General features: G+C 50.1%; 1 protein-coding gene and 3 pseudogenes across 1 annotated transcript; all 4 read left to right on the top strand.

The window, feature by feature from the left end:
• Positions 1 to 3,076: 3,076 nt before the first annotated feature.
• LOC119948196 lies at positions 3,077 to 4,650 on the top strand (annotated as a pseudogene).
• A 2,856-nt stretch (positions 4,651 to 7,506) lies between these two features.
• LOC119948195 lies at positions 7,507 to 9,085 on the top strand (annotated as a pseudogene).
• A 3,157-nt stretch (positions 9,086 to 12,242) lies between these two features.
• Positions 12,243 to 13,666, top strand: LOC119947847 (annotated as a pseudogene).
• A 1,727-nt stretch (positions 13,667 to 15,393) lies between these two features.
• On the top strand, positions 15,394 to 16,004 carry LOC119947849 (heat shock cognate 71 kDa protein-like). Its single transcript, XM_038769500.1, has one exon. The coding sequence runs from the start codon at positions 15,456 to 15,458 to the stop codon at positions 15,987 to 15,989; it is 534 nt and encodes a 177-aa protein (XP_038625428.1). The 5' UTR covers positions 15,394 to 15,455; the 3' UTR covers positions 15,990 to 16,004.
• Positions 16,005 to 16,642: the final 638 nt, after the last annotated feature.

Here is a 16,642-nt window from a genome sequence, read left to right as displayed (position 1 = left end):
TACTCTATTGATTGATTGATTGATTTGACTTGTACATATCTATTCTATTTATTTTCTTTTCTTAATATGTTTGGTTTTGTTCTCTGTCTCCCCCTTCTAGACTGTGAGCCCACTGTTGGGTAGGGACTGTATCTATATGTTGCCAACTTGTACTTCCCAAGCGCTTAGTACATTGCTCTGCACACATAAGAGCTCAATAAATACGATTGATTGATTGAATGAAAGTGGAAAAAGGGGGCTCAGTCTGGGAAGGTGATGATCGGGCCAGGAGGCACCCTTTGAGGAGGGATTAAGAGTGACGAACTGTTACCGTGGAGACCGAGGGATGCCAACGTCCCACTCAACGGCCAACGAGAAGCCGTTGAACTCAACGGACAGCGAGAAGCCGTTGTACTCAACGGACAGCGAGAAGCCGTTGAACTCAACGGCCAACGAGAAGCCGTTGAACTCAACGGCCAAAGAGAAGCCGTTGAACTCAACGGACAGCGAGAAGCCGTTGAACTCAACGGCCAACGAGAAGCCGTTGAACTCAACGGCCAACGAGAAGCCGTTGAACTCAACGGACAGCGAGAAGCCGTTGAACTCAACGGACCGCGAGAAGCCGTTGAACTCAACGGACAGCGAGAAGCCGTTGAACTCAACGGCCAACGAGAAGCCGTTGAACTCAACGGCCAAAGAGAAGCCGTTGACCTCAACGGCCCATGAGAAGCCGTTGAACTCAACGGACAGCGAGAAGCCGTTGAACTCAACGGACAGCGAGAAGCCGTTAAATTCAACGGCCAACGAGAAGCCGTTGAACTCAACGGACCGCGAGAAGCCGTTGAACTCAACGGACAGCGAGAAGCCGTTGAACTCAACGGACAGCGAGAAGCCCTTGAAGTCAATGGCCAACGAGAAGCCGTTGAACTCAACGGAGAGCGAGGAGGGTTGGCTCCCGTGGGAGCATCTCGGGGAGGGCCTAGGGCAGTTGACCCTGTCAGTCACGGGTGAGATTATGCAGAGGAGAGGATGCATCAAAACCGCCACCAGCATAAACGGCCTGCGCTCAGTCCCTGGACCGGTGGGCGTCCGTGTGCTGAGCCCTCCCGGGATTGGAGTGGGATTAAACCTGCCTGACTAGGACCGGCCCGTTGTCTCTGTGCTCTCTATGTTGCACCTCTCTGTGAGTGGTAATAGTAGGCTGAGGACTGGGTGGTCTCTGAGGTCCCCGAGGGGGAATGTGCCACTAAAATGGATTGCATTCATTCATTTATTCAGTCAATCGTATTTATCGAGCGCTTACTGTGAGCAGAGCTGGGGACTAAGCGCTAGGGAAGTTCTAGTCGGCAACATATAGAGACGGCCCCTACCCAACGACGGGCTCACAGTCTAGATGACGGAGACAGACAACAAAACAACATGTGGTCAGGTGTCAAGTCATCAGAATAAATAGAAGTAAAGCTAGATGTACATCATTGACAAAATAAATAGAAGGGTAAATATGCACAAGTAAAATAAATAGAGTAATAATTCTGTAAAAACATATATACAGGTGCTGTGGGTAGGGGACGGAGGTAGGGCGATTCATTCAATCGTATTTCTTGAGCGCTTACTATGTGCAGAGCACTGTACTTTGGGGAGGGTTAGAGGGAAAAGGGGGCTGAGTCTAGGAATGCAAGCATGCCAGTCAAAGGAACAAAATGGGAAGTGGGAAGGCCTTGAGGTTAATGGCCGGGGAGCAGATTTGGATTGTATAAATAAATACATAATTTTTTATATTATATATGTTATGTATATATTATACATTATAAAATAAATTAAAATGAATATTACTGTGTATTTAACTTGTACATATTTTCTTGTACATAATACAAATACTAAAATGAATAAATATAAATATATATTACCCTATGTATTTTACTTGCACATATTTACTATTCTATTTAGTTTGTTAATGATGTGCATATAGCTTTAGTTCTACTTGTTCTGACGATTTTGACACCAGTCCACATGTTTTGTTTTGTTTTCTGTCTACAGCCTGAGCCTGTTGTTGGGTAGGGGCCGTCTCCATATGTTGCCCACTTGGACTTCCCAAGCGCTTAGTACAGGGCTCTGCACCCAGTAAGCGCTCAATAAATACGATTGAATGAATGAATTGTGGAAAGCTTCATTTTGGGGGGAGGGACGTCACACGCTGCTGAGCCCCCACTGAAAGCTCAGAGATGAAGGACCCGTGACGGCTGGGTTATAGAAGTGCTGAGACCCCGGCCCTCCTCCTGGGCAGTGTGGAGAGAAATCGGAGTCGTGTGGCGCTTGGTGCTATTGATTGATAAGGGGGCCCTCTAGGCCCATTTAGGGAGAGAACTAGCCCATCTTTGTGGACCCAGGGAGATACGGTCGCTAGGAAAAGCACAGTAATTACAACCTTCCAGACCTGGAAAGAAAATAGGAGGCAACTGTGATGGCCAAATCATAGGAGCAGTTTGGCGGTATGGCTAGCTTCATGGCGGGTGGGAGGGACAGCGCACGCTAATAAGCCCCCACGGAAAGCTCGGAGTTGAAGGCCAAGCGAAGCAAAAACTCCTCCCTCTCGGCTTCAAGGCTGTCCATCCCCTCGCCCCCTCCTACCTCACCTCCCTTCTCTCCTTCTCCAGCCCAGCCCGCACCCTCCGCTTCTCCGCCACCGCTAACCTCCTCACTGGGCCTCGTTCTCGCCCACCCCGCGGTCGACCTCCGGCCCACGTCCACCACCAGGCCCGGAATGACCTCCATCCGCACATCCGCCGAGCTGGTTCTCTTCCTCCCTTCAAAGCCCTACTAAGAGCTCACCTCCTCCAGGAGGCCATCTCAGACTGAGCCCCCTTTTTCCTCTCCTGCTCCCCATCCCCCCTACCCTACCTCCTTCCCCTCCCCACAACACCTGTACATATATATATATATATATTTATATTTATATATTTATATATATACATTCATATATATGAATATATGAATGAATATGAATATATGTATATATTCATATTCATTCAAATATTCATTCAACGCAGCGGCAGCCCTACGCACTCCTTGCACAGTATCGGCCCGGATCCCAGGCACAATGTCGAAGGGACCTTCAGTTGGCATTGATCTTGGCACCACCTACTCCTGCGTAGGAGTCTTCCAGCATGGATAAGTGGAAATCATTGCCAATGACCAGGGAAATCGAACCACCCCCAGTTACGTCGCCTTCACAGACACAGAGCGTCTTATTGGAGATGTTGCAAAGAATGGAGTTGCGATGAACCCCACCAATACGGTTTTTAATGCCAAGCGTCTGATTGGCCGTCGATTTGATGATGCGGTTGTCCAGTCAGATATGAAGCATTGGCCCTTCACGGTGGTGAATGATGCAGGCAGGCCAAAGGTCCAGGTGGAGTAGCAAGGGGAGACTAAAAGCTTCTATCCAGAAGAGGTGCCATCTATGGTCCTGACAAAGATGAAGGAAATTGCTGAAGCTTACCTTGGGAAGACAGTCACTAATGCTGTGGTCACAGTCCCAGCTTACTTCAATGAATCCCAACGTCAGGCGACCAAAGATGCTGGAACAATCGCTGGTCTCAATGTGCTCCGTATCATCAATGCGCCAACTGCCGCTGCTATTGCTTATGGCTTGGGCAAGAAGGTTGGTGCCGAGAGAAATGTGTTCATCTCTGACCTTGGAGGTGGTACCTTTGATGTCTCCATCCTCACCATTGGAGATGGGATCTTTGAAGTGACGTTAACAGCTGGAGATACCCACCTGGGTGGGGAGGACTTTGACAACCGCGTGGTCAATCATTTCATTGCCGAGTTCAAGCGCAAGGACAAGAAGGACATCAGTGAGAACAAGCGTGCCGTCCGCCGCCGGCGTACCGCTTGTGAGCGAGCCAAGCGCACCCTTTCCTCCAGCAGCCAGGCCAGCATTGAGATTGATTCCCTCTACGAAGGCATCGACTTCTACACCTCCATTACGCGAGCTTCGAAGAGCTGAATGCTGACCTGTTCCGTGGCACCCGGGATCCCGTGGTGAAGGCCCTTCGAGATGCCAAGCTCAATAAGTCCCAAATCCATGATATCGTCCTGGTTGTTGGCTCCACCCGAATCCTCAAGATCGAGAAACTCCTACAGGACTTCTTCAATGGCAAGGAGCTGAAAAAGAGTACCAATCAGGATGAAGCTGGCGCCTACGGTGCAGCTGTCCAGGCGGCCATTGTGTCAGGAGACAAGTCTGGGAATGTGCAGGATTTTCTTCTGTTAGATGTGACCACCCCGTCCCTGGGAATTGAAACAGTGGGAGAGGTCATGACTGTCTGGATCAAGCGCAATGCCACCATCCCCACCAAGCAGACACAGACTTTCACCACCTACTCAGACAACCAGCCTGGTGTACTCATTCAGGTTTATGAAGGCTCGAGAGCCATGACCAAGGAAAACAACCTGCTTGGGAAGTTTGAGTTGACTGGCATCCCTCCTGCTCCCCGAGGTGTGCCTCAGATCGAGGTCACCTTTGACATCGACGCCAGTGGCATTCTGAATGTGTCTGCTGTGGACAAGAGCACAGGCAAGGAAAACAAGAACACAATCACCAATGACAAAGGGCGTCTGAGTAAAGAAGACATCAAGCGCATAGTGCACGAGGCAGTGTACCTCTAATGTCTCCGAAGGCAGCCTGGAACAACACTGACAGTGGGAGCAAAGGAATTGTGCATCGGGTCACAGCAGGAGTGATTTGCCCTACAGAGAGCTCACTTCCTCCAGGAAGCCTTCCCAGACTGAGCCCCCTCCTTCCTCTCCACCTCACCCCCCTCTCCATCCCCCTCGTCTTACCTCCTTCCCTTCCCCACAGCACCTGTATATATGTATATATGTTTGTACATATGCATTACTCGATTGATTGATTGATTTGACTTGTACATATCTATTCTATTTATTTTCTTTTGTTAATATGTTTGGTTTTGTTCTCTGTCTCCCCCTTCTAGACTGTGAGCCCACTGTTGGGTTGGGATTGTCTCTATATGTTGCCAACTTGTACTTCCCAAGCGCTTAGTACATTGCTCTGCACACAGTAAGAGCTCACCAAATACGATAGATTGATTGAATGAAAGTGGAAAAGGGGGACTCAGTCTAGGAAGGTGATCATCGGGCCAGGAGGCACCCTTTGAGGAGGGATTAAGAGTGATGAACTGTTACCATGGAGACCGAGAGATGCCAACGTCCCACTCAACGGCCAGCGAGAAGCCGTTGAACTCAACGGCCAGCGAGAAGCCGTTGAACTCAACGGCCAGCGAGAAGCCGTTGAACTCAACGGCCAGCGAGAAGCCGTTGAACTCAACGGCCAGCGAGAAGCCGTTGAACTCAACGGCCAGCGAGAAGGCGTTGAACTCAACGGACAGCGAGGAGGGTTGGCTCCCGTGGGAGCACCTCGGGGAGGGCCGAGGGGAGTTGACCCTGTCAGTCACGGGTGAGATTACACAGAGGAGAGGATGCATCGAAACCGCCACCAGCATAAACGGCCTGCGCTCAGTCTCTGGACCGGTGGGCGGCCGTGTGCTGAGCCATCCCGGGATTGGAGTGGGATTAAACCTGCCTGACCAGGAGCGGCCCGTTGTCTCTGTGCTCTCTGTGTTGCACCTCTCTGTGAGTGGTTATAGTAGGCTGAGGACTGGGTGGTCTCTGTGGTCCCCGAGGGGGAATGTGCCACTAAAATGGATTGCATTCATTCATTCATTCAATCGTATTTATCGAGTGCTTACTGTGTGCAGAGCACGGGACTAAGCGCTTGGGAAGTTCTAGTCGGCAACGTATAGAGACGGTCCCTACCCAACAACGGGCTCACAATCTAGAAGACGGAGACAGACAACAAAACAAAACATGTAGTCAGGTGTCTAGTCATTAGAATAAATAGAAGTAAAGCTAGATGCACATCACTGACAAAATAAATAGAAAGGTAAATATGGGCAAGTAAAATAGAGTAATAAATCTGTACAGAGATATACAGGTGCTGTGTGGAGGGAAGGAGGTAGGTGATTCATTCATTCATTCGGATTTATTGAGCGCTGACTATGTGCAGAGCGCTGTACTTTGGGGAGGGGGAGAGGAAAAAGGGGGCTGAGTCTAGGAATCCAAGCATGCCAGTCAAAGGAACAAAATGGGAAGTGGGAAGGCCTTGACGTAAATGGCCGGGGAGCAGATTTGGATTGTATAAATAAATACATAATTGTGTATATTATATATGTTATGTATATATCATAAACAATAAAATAAATAAATAAATAAAAATATTACTCTATGAATTTTACTCGTACATATTTACTTGTACATAATATAAGTACTAAGATAAATAAATAAAAATATATATTATTCTATGTATTTAACCTACACATATTTACTGTTCTATTTAGTTTGTTAATGGTGTGCATATACCTTTAATTTTACTTGTTCTGACGATTTTGACACCAGTCCACATCTTTTGTTTTGTTGCCTGTCTGGACCCTGAGCCTGTTGTCGGGCAGGGGCCGTCTCCATATGTTGCCCACTTGGACTCCCCAAACGCTTATTACAGTGCCCTGCACCCAGTAAGCGCTCTATAAATACGATTGATTGAATGAATGAATTGTGGAAAGCTTCATTTTGGGGGGATGGACGTCACACGCTGCTAAGCCCCCATTGAAAGCTCATAGATGAAGGCCCAGTGATGGCTGGATTCTAGAAGTGCTGAGTCCCCGGCGCTCCTCCTCGGCAGGGTGGAGAGAAATCGGAGTCGTGTGGCGCTCGGTGCTATTGATTGATAAGGGGGCTCTCTAGGCCCATTTAGGGAGAGAACTAGCCCATCTTTGTGGCCCCAGGGAGGAAGAGTCGCTAGGAAAAGCACAGTAATTACAACCTTCCAGACCTGGAAAGAAAATAGGAGGCAACTGTGATGGCCAATCCATAGGAGCAGTTTGGCGGTATGGCTAGCTTCATGGCAGGTGGGAGGGACAGCGCACGCTAATAAGCCCCCACGGAAAGCTCGGAGTTGAAGGCCAAGCGAAGCAAAAACTCCTCACTCTCTACTTCAAGGCTGTCCATCCCCTCGCCCCCTCCTACCTCACCTTCCTTCTCTCCTTCTCCAGCCCAGCCCGCACCCTCCGCTCCTCTGCCACTGCTAACCTCCTCACTGGGCCTCGTTCTCGCCCGTCCCACCGTCGACCCCCGGCCCACGTCCACCCCATGGCCCGGAATGACCTCCCTCCGCACATCCGCCAATCTGGCTCTCTTCCTCCCTTCAAAGCCCTACTAAGAGCTCACCTCCTCCAGGAGGCGTTCAAAGACTGAGCCCCCTTTTTCCTCTGTTGCTCCCCATCCCCCCCACCCTACCTCCTTCCCCTCCCCACAGCACCTGTACATATATATATATATATATGAATATATGAATGAATATGCATATATATATCCATATTCATTCATATATTCATTCAACGCAGCGGCAGCCCTATGCACTCCTTGCACAGTGTAGGTCCGGTTCCCAGGCACAATGTCGAAGGGACCTTCAGTTGGCATTGATCGTGGCACCACCTACTCCTGCGTAGGAGTCTTCCAGCATGGAAAAGTGGAAATCATTGCCAATGACCAGGGAAATCGAACCACCCCCAGTTATGTCGCCTTCACAGACACAGAGCGTCTTATTGGAGATACTGCAAAGAATCAAGTTGCGATGAACCCCACCAATACGGATTTTGATGCCAAGCGTCTGATTGGCCGTCGATTTGATGATGCGGTTGTCCAGTCAGATATGAAGCATTGGCCCTTCACGGTGGTGAATGATCCAGGCAGGCCAAAGGTCCAGGTGGGGGAGACCAAAAGCTTCTATCCAGAAGAGGTGCTATCTATGGTCCTGACAAAGATGAAGGAAATTGCTGAAGCTTACCTTGGGAAGACAGTCACTAATGCTGTGGTCACAGTCCCAGCTTACTTCAATGAATCCCAACGTCAGGCGACCAAAGATTCTGGAACAATCGCTGGTCTCAATGTGCTCCGTATCATCAATGAGCCAACTGCCGCTGCTATTGCTTATGGCTTGGACAAGAAGGTTGGTGCCGAGAGAAATGTGTTCATCTCTGACCTTGGAGGTGGTACCTTTGATGTCTCCATCCTCACCATTGGAGATGGTATCTTTGAAGTGAAGTCAACAGCTGGGGATATCCACCTGGGTGGGGAGGACTTTGATAACCGCATGGTCAATCATTTCATTGCCGAGTTCAAACGCAAGGACAAGAAAGACATCAGTGAGAACAAGCGTGCCGTCCGCCGCCTGCGTACCGCTTGTGAGCGAGCCAAGCGCACCCTTTCCTCCAGCACTCAGGCCAGCATTGAGAATGATTCCCTCTACGAGGGCATCGACTTCTACAACTCCATTACGCGAGCCCGCTTTGAAGAGCTGAATGCTGACCTGTTCCGTGGCATCCTGGATCCCGTGGTGAAGGCCCTGTGTGATGCCAAGCTCAGTAAGTCCCAAATCCATGATATCGTCCTGGTTGGCGGCTCCACCTGAATCCCCAAGATCCAGAAACTCCTACAGGACTTCTTCAATGGCAAGGAGCTGAACAAGAGTATCAATCCGGATGAGGCTGTTGCTTACGGTGCAGCTGTCCAGGCGGCCATTGTGGCAGGAGACAAGTCTGAGAATGTGCAGGATCTTCTCCTGTTAGATGTGAGCCCCCCCCCGCCCCGTCCCTGGGAATCGAAACAGCGGGAGGGGTCATGACTGTCTGGATCAAGTGCAACGCCACCATCCCCACCAAGCAGACACAGACTTTCACCACCTATTCAGACAACCAGCCTGGTGTACTCATTCAGGTTTATGAAGGTGCGAGAGCCATGACCAAGGACAACTACCTGCTTGGGAAGTTTGAGTTGACTGGCATCCCTCCTGCTCCCCGAGGTGTGCCTCAGATCGAGGTCACCTTTGACATCGACGCCAGTGACATTTTGAATGTGTCTGCTGTGGACGAGCACAGGGAAGGAAAACAAGACCACAATCACCAATGACAAAGGGCGTCTGAGTAAAGAAGACATCAAGCGCATGGTGTACGAGGCAGTGTACCTCTAATGTCTCCGAAGCCAGCCTGGATCCACACTGACAGTGGGAGCAAAGGAATTGTGCATCGGGCCACAGCAGGAGTGATTTGCCCTACAGAGAGCTCACCTCCTCCAGGAGGCCTTCCCAGACTGAGCCCCCTCCTTCCTCTCCCCCTCATCCCCCTCTCCATCCCCCACCTTCCCTTCCCCACAGCACCTGTATATATGTATATATGTTTGTACATATGTATTACTCGATTGATTGATTGATTGATTTGACTTGTACATATCTATTCTATTTATTTTCTTTTGTTAATATGTTTGGTTTTGTTCTCTGTCTCCCCTTCTAGACTGTGAGCCCACTGTTGGGTAAGGACTGTCTCTATATGTTGCCAACTTGTACTTCCCAAGCGCTTAGTACATTGCTCTGCACACAGTAAGAGCTCAATAAATACGATAGATTGATTGAATGAAAGTGGAAAATGGGGGCTCAGTCTGGGAAGGTGATGATCGGGCCAGGAGGCACCATTCAAGGCCCTGCTGAGAGCTCACCGCCTCCAGGAAGGCCTCCCCTTCCTTCCTCTCCCCCTCGTCCCCCTCTCCATCCCCCTCATCTTACCTCCTTCCCTTCCCCACAGCACCTGTATATATGTATATATGTTTGTACATATTTATTACTCTATTTATTTATTTATGTTATTTGTACATATCTATTCTATTTATTTCATTTTGTTAGTATGTTTGGTTTTGTTCTCTGTCTCCCCTTTTAGACTGTGAGCCCCCTGTTGGGTAGGGACTGTCTCTATATGTTGCCAATTTGTACTTCCCAAGCGCTTAGTACAGTGCTCTGCACATAGTAAGCGCTCAATGAATACGATTGATGATGATTAAGAGTGACGAACTGTTACCGTGGAGACCGAGGGATGCTAACGTCCCACTCAACAGACAACGAGAAGCCGTTGAACTCAACGGCCTACGAGAAGCCGTTGAACTCAACGGCCAACGAGAAGCCGTTGAACCCAACGGCCAGCGAGAAGCCGTTGAACTCAACGGCCAGCGAGAAGCCGTTGAACTCAACGGCCAACGAGAAGCCGTTGAACTCAACGGACAGCGAGGAGGGTTGGCTCCCGTGGGAGCATTACGCGGAGGGCCTAGGGCAGTTGACCCTGTCAGTCACGGGTGAGATTATGCAGAGGAGAGGATGCATCGAAACCGCCACCAGCATAAACGGCCTGCGCTCAGTCCCTGGACTGGTGGGCGGCCATGTGCTGAGCCCTCCCGGGATTGGAGTGGGATTAAACCTGCCTGACTAGGAGCGGCCCGTTTTCTCTGTCCTCTCTATGTTACAGCTCTCTGCGAGTGGTAATAGTAGGGTGAGGACTGGGTGGTCTCTGTGGTCCCCGAGGGGGACTGTGCCACTAAAATGGATTGCATTCATTCATTCATTCAATCGTATTTATCGAGCGCTTACTGTGTGCAGAGCACGGGACTAAGCGCTTGGGAAGTTCTAGTCGGCAACATATAGAGACGGCCCCTACCCAACGACGGGCTCACAATCTAGAAGACGGAGACAGACAACAAAACAAAACATGTGGTCAGGTTGTCTAGTCATCAGAATAAATAGAAGTAAAGCTAGATGCACATCGTTGACAAAATAAATAGAAGGGTAAATATGGGCAAGTCAAATAAATAGAGTAAATCTGTACAAACATATATACAGGTGCTGTGGGTAGGGGAGGGAGGTAGGGCGATTCATTCATTCAATCGTATTTATTGAGTGCCGACTATATGCAGAGCACTGTACTTTGGGGAGGGGGAGAGGAAAAAGGGGGCTGAGTCTAGGAATCCAAGCATGCCAGTCAAAGGAACAAAATAAGAAGTGGGAAGGCCTTGACGTAAATGGCCGGGGAGCAGATTTGGATTGTATAAATAAATACATAATTTTTTATATTATATATGTTATGTATATATTATAAACAATTAAATAAATAAAAATGGATATTACTCTATGTAATTTACTTGTACATATTTACTTGTACATAATATAAATACTAAAATAAATAAATAAATATAAATATATATTACTCTATGTATTTTACTTGCACATATTTACTATTCTATTTAGTTTGCTAATGATGTGCATATAGCTTTAATTGTACTTCTTCTAACGATTTTGACACCAGTCCATATGTTTTGTTTTGTTGACTGTCTAGACCCTGAGCTTGTTGTTGGGTAGGGGCTGTCTCCATATGTTGCCCACTTGGACTTCCCAAGCGCTTATTACAGTGCTCTGCACCCAGTAAGCGCTCAATAAATACGATTGATTAAATGAATGAATTGAGGAAAGCTTCATTTTGGGGGGAGGGACGTCACACGCTGCTCAGCCCCCACTGAAAGCTCAGAGATGAAGGCCCAGTAATGGCTGCATTCTAGAAGTGCTGAGTCCCCGGCGCCCCTCCTCGGCAGGGTGGAGAGAAATCGGAATCGTGTGGCGCTCGGTGCTATTGATTGATAAGGGGGCTCTCTAGGCCCATTTAGGGAGAGAACTAGCCCACCTTTGTGGACCCAGGGAGGAAGAGTCGCTAGGAAAAGCACAGTAATTGTAACCATCCAGACCTGGAAAGAAAATAGGAGGCAACTGTGATGGCCAATCCATAGGAGCAGTTTGGCGGTATGGCTAGCTTCATGGAGGGTGTGAGGGACAGCACACGCTAATAAGCCCTCACGGAAAGCTCGGAGTTGAAGGTCAAGCGAAGCAAAAACTCCTCCCTCTCGGCTTCAAGGCTGTCCATCCCCTCGCCCCCTCCTAACTCACCTCTTCTCTCCTTCTCCAGCCCAGCCCGCACCCTCCGCTCCTCTGCCACCGCTAACCTCCTCACTGGGCCTCGTTCTCGCCCGTCCCGCCGTCGACCCCCGGCCCACGTCCACCCCCTGGCCCGGAATGACCTCCCTCCGCACATCTGCCAATCTGGCTATCTCCCTCCCTTCAAAGCCCTACTAAGAGCTCACCTCCTCCAGGACGCCTTCTCAGACTGAGCCCCCGTTTTCCTCTCCTGCTCCCCATCCCCCCCCACCCTACCTCCTACCCCTCCCCACAGCACCTGTACATATATATATTCATATATTCATTCAACGCAGCGGCAACCCTATGCACTCCTTGCACAGTATCGTCCCGGATCCTAGGCACAATGTCGAAAGGACCTTCAGTTGGCATTGATCTTGTCACCACCTACTCCTGCGTAGGAGTCTTCCAGCATGGAAAAGTGGAAATCATTGCCAATGACCAGGGAAATCGAACCACCCCCAGTTACGTCGCCTTCACAGACACAGAGCGTCTTATTGGAGATGCTGCAAAGAATCAAGTTGCGATGAACCCCACTAATACGGTTTTTGATGCCAAGCGTCTGATTGGCCGTCGATTTGATGATGCGGTTGTCCAGTCAGATATGAAGCATTGGCCCTTCACGGTGGTGAATGATGCAGGCAGGCCAAAGGTCCAGGTAGAGTACCAAGGGGAGACCAAAAGCTTCTATCCAGAAGAGGTGCCATCTATGGTCCTGACAAAGATGAAGGAAATTGCTGAAGCTTACCTTGGGAAGACAGTCACTAATGCTATGGTCACAGTCCCCACTTACTTCAATGATTCCCAACGTCAGGCGACCAAAGATGCTGGAACAATCGCTGGTCTCAATGTGCTCCGTATCATCAATGAGCCAACTGCCGCTGCTATTGCTTATGGCTTGGACAAGAAGGTTGGTGCCGAGAGAAATGTGTTGATCTCTGACCTTGGAGGTGGTACCTTTGATGTCTCCATCCTCACCATTGGAGATGGGATCTTTGAAGTGAAGTCAACAGCTGGAGATACCCACCTGGCTGGGGAGGACTTTGACAACCGCGTGGTCAATCATTTCATTGCCGAGTTCAAGCGCAAGCACAAGAAGGACATCAGTGAGAACAAGCGTGCCGTCCGCCGCCTGCATACTGCTTGTGAGCGAGCCAAGCGCACCCTTTCCTCCAGCACTCAGGCCAGCATTGAGATGGATTCCCTCTACGAGGGCATCGACTTCTACACCTCCATTACGCGAGCCCGCTTCGAAGAGCTGAATGCTGACCTGTTCCGTGGCACCCTGGATCCCGTGGTGAAGGCCCTGTGAGATGCCAAGCTCAATAAGTCCCAAACCCATGATATCGTCCTGGTTGGTGGCTCCACCCGAATCCTCAAGATCGAGAAACTCCTACAGGACTTCTTCAATGGCAAGGAGCTGAAAAAGAGTATCAATCAGGATGAGGCTGTCGCCTACGGTGCAGCTGTCCAGGCGGCCATTGTGTCAGGAGACAATTCTGAGAATGTGCAGGATCTTCTCCTGTTAGATGTGACCACCCCGTCCCTGGGAATTGAAACAGCGGGAGGGGTCATGACTGTCTGGATCAAGCGCAACACCACCATCCCCACCAAGCAGACACAGACTTTCACCACCTACTCAGACAACCAGCCTGGTGTACTCATTCAGGTTTATGAAGGTGCGAGAGTCATGACCAAGGACAACAACCTGCTTGGGAAGTTTGAGTTGACTGGCATCCCTCCTGCTCCCCGAGGTGTGCCTCAGATTGAGGTCACCTTTGACATCGACGCCAGTGGCATCCTGAATGTGTCTGCTGTGGACAAGAGCACAGGTAAGGTAAACAAGAACACAATCACCAATGACAAAGGGCGTCTGAGTAAAGAAGACATCGAGTGCATGGTGCAGGAGGCAGGGTACCTCTAAGGTCTCCGAAGCCAGCCTGGATCAACACTGGCAGTGGGAGCAAAGGAATTGCACATCGGGCCACAGCAGGAGTGATTTGCCCTACAGAGAGCTCACCTCCTCCAGGAGGCCTTCCCAGACTGAGCCCCCTCCTTCTTCTCCCCCTCATCCCCCTCTCCATCCCCCTTGTCTTACCTCCTTCCCTTCCCCACAGCACCTGTATATATGCATATATGTTTGGACATATGCATTACTCTATTCATTGATTGATTGATTTTACTTGTACATATCTATTCTATTTATTTTCTTTTGTTAATATGTTTGGTTTTGTTCTCTGTCTCCCCCTTCTAGACTGTGAGCCCTCTGTTGGGTACGGACTGTCTCTGTATGATGTCAACTTGTACTTCCCAAGCACTTGGTACATTGCTCTGCACACAGTAAGAGCTCAATAAATGCGATACATTGATTGAATGAAAGAGGAAAAAGGGGGTTCAGTCTGGGAAGGTGATGATCGGGCCAGGAGGCACCCTTTGAGGAGGGATTAAGAGTGACGAACTGTTACCATGGAGACCAAGGGACGCCAACGTCCCACTCAACGGCCAAGGAGAAGCCGTTGAATTCAACGGCCAACGAGAAGCCGTTGAACTCAACGGCCAGCGAGAAGCCGTTGAACTCAACGGCCAGCGAGAAGCCGTTGAACTCAACGGCCAGCGAGAAGCCGTTGAAAACAACGGCCAGCGAGAAGCCGTTGAAAACAACGGCCAGCGAGAAGCCGTTGAACTCAACGGCCAGTGAGCAGCCGTTGAACTCAACGGCCAGCGAGCAGCCGTTGAACTCAACGGCCAGCGAGAAGCCGTTGAACTCAACAGACAGCGAGGAGGGTTGGCTCCCGTGGGAGCATCTCGGGGAGGGCCGAGGGGAGTTGACATCTGTCAGTCACGGGTGAGATTATGCAGAGGAGAGGATGCATCGAAACCGCCACCAGCATAAACGGCCTGCGCTCAGTCCCTGGACCGGTGGGCGGCCGTGTGCTGAGCCCTCCCGCGATTGGAGTGGGATTAAACCTGCCTGACTAGGAGCGGCCCGTTGTCTCTGTGCTCTCTATGCAGCACCTCTCTGTGAGTGGTAATAGTAGGGTGAGGACTGGGTGGTCTCTGTGGTCCCCGAGGGGGAATGTGCCACTAAAATGGATTGCATTCATTCATTTATTCATTCAATCGGATTTATCGAGCGCTTACTGTGTGCAGAGCACGGGACTAAGCGCTTGGGAACTTCTAGTCGGCAACATATAGAGACTGTCCGTACCTAACGACGGGCTCACAATCTAGAAGACGGAGACAGACAAAACAAAACGTGGTCAGGTGTCAAGTCATCAGAATAAATAGAAGTAAAGCTAGATGCACATCGTTGACAAAATTAATAGAAGGGTAAATATGGGCAAGTAAAACAGAGTAATAAATCTGTTCAAACATATATACAGGTACTGTCGGGGGGGGAAGGAGGTAGGGCGATTCATTCAATCGTATTTATTGAGCGTTGACTATGTGCAGAGCACTGCACTTTGGGGAGGGGGAGAGGAATGATGCAGGCAGGCCAAAGGTCCAGGTGGAGTACCAAGGGGAGACCAAAAGCTTCTATCCAGAAGAGGTGCCATCTATGGTCCTGACAAAGATGAAGGAAATTGCTGAAGCTTACCTTGGGAAGACAGTCACTAATGCTATGGTCACAGTCCCCACTTACTTCAATGAATCCCAAAGTCAGGCGACCAAAGATGCTGGAACAATCGCTGGTCTCAATGTGCTCCGTATCATCAATGAGCCAACTGCCGCTGCTATTGCTTATGGCTTGGACAAGAAGGTTGGTGCCGAGAGAAATGTGTTCATCTTTGACCTTGGAGGTGGTACCTTTGATGTCTCCATCCTCACCATTGGAGATGGGACCTTTGAAGTGAAGTCAACAGCTGGAGATACCCAGCTGGGTGAGGAGGACTTTGACAACCGCATGGTCAATCATTTCATTGCCGAGTTCAAGCGCAAGCACAAGAAGGACATCAGTGAGAACAAGCGTGCCGTCTGCCGCCTGCGTACCGCTTGTGAGCGAGCCAAGTGCACCCTTTCCTCCAGCACCCAGGCCAGCATTGAGATTGATTCCCTCTACGAGGGCATCGACTTCTACACCTCCATTACGTGAGCCCGCTTCGAAGAGCTGAATGCTGACCTGTTCCGTGGCATCCTGGATCCCGTGGAGAAGGCCCTGTGAGATGCCAAGCTCAATAAGTCCCAAATCCATGATATCGTCCTGGTTGGTGGCTCCACCCGAATCCCCAAGATCCAGAAACTTCTGGAAGCCGTTGAACACAACGGCCAACGAGAAGCCGTTGAACTCAACGAACAGCGAGAAGCCGTTGAACTCAACGGACAGCGAGAAGCCGTTGAACTCAACGGACAGCGAGAAGCCGTTGAACTCAACGGACAGCAAGAAGCCGTTGAACTCAACGGACAGCGAGAAGCCGTTGAACTCAACGGCCAAAGAGAAGCCGTTGAACTGAACGGACACCGAGGAGGGTTGGCTCCCGTGGGAGCATCTCCGGGAGGGCCGAGGGGGAGTTGACCCTGTCAGTCACGGGTGAGATTAGGCAGAGGAGAGGATGCATCGAAACCGCCACCAGCATAAACGGCCTGCGCTCAGTCTCTGGACCGGTGGGGCGGCCGTGTGCTGAGCCATCCCGGGATTGGAGTGGGATTAAACCTGCCTGACTAGGAGCGGCCCGTTGTCTCTGTGCTCTCTATGCTGCACCTCTCTGTGAGTAGTAATAGTAGGGTGAGGACTTGGTGGTCTCTGTG

This window comes from Tachyglossus aculeatus, chromosome X4 (assembly GCF_015852505.1).
Source record: "Tachyglossus aculeatus isolate mTacAcu1 chromosome X4, mTacAcu1.pri, whole genome shotgun sequence".
Classification (NCBI taxonomy): domain Eukaryota; kingdom Metazoa; phylum Chordata; class Mammalia; order Monotremata; family Tachyglossidae; genus Tachyglossus; species Tachyglossus aculeatus.
This window is presented reverse-complemented; position numbering and strand designations above follow the sequence as displayed.

Coding starts and splice junctions, on each gene's coding strand:
- LOC119947849 (XM_038769500.1), top strand. CDS start 15,456: ATGGTCCTGACAAAGATGAAGGAAATTGCTGAAGCTTACCTTGGGAAG.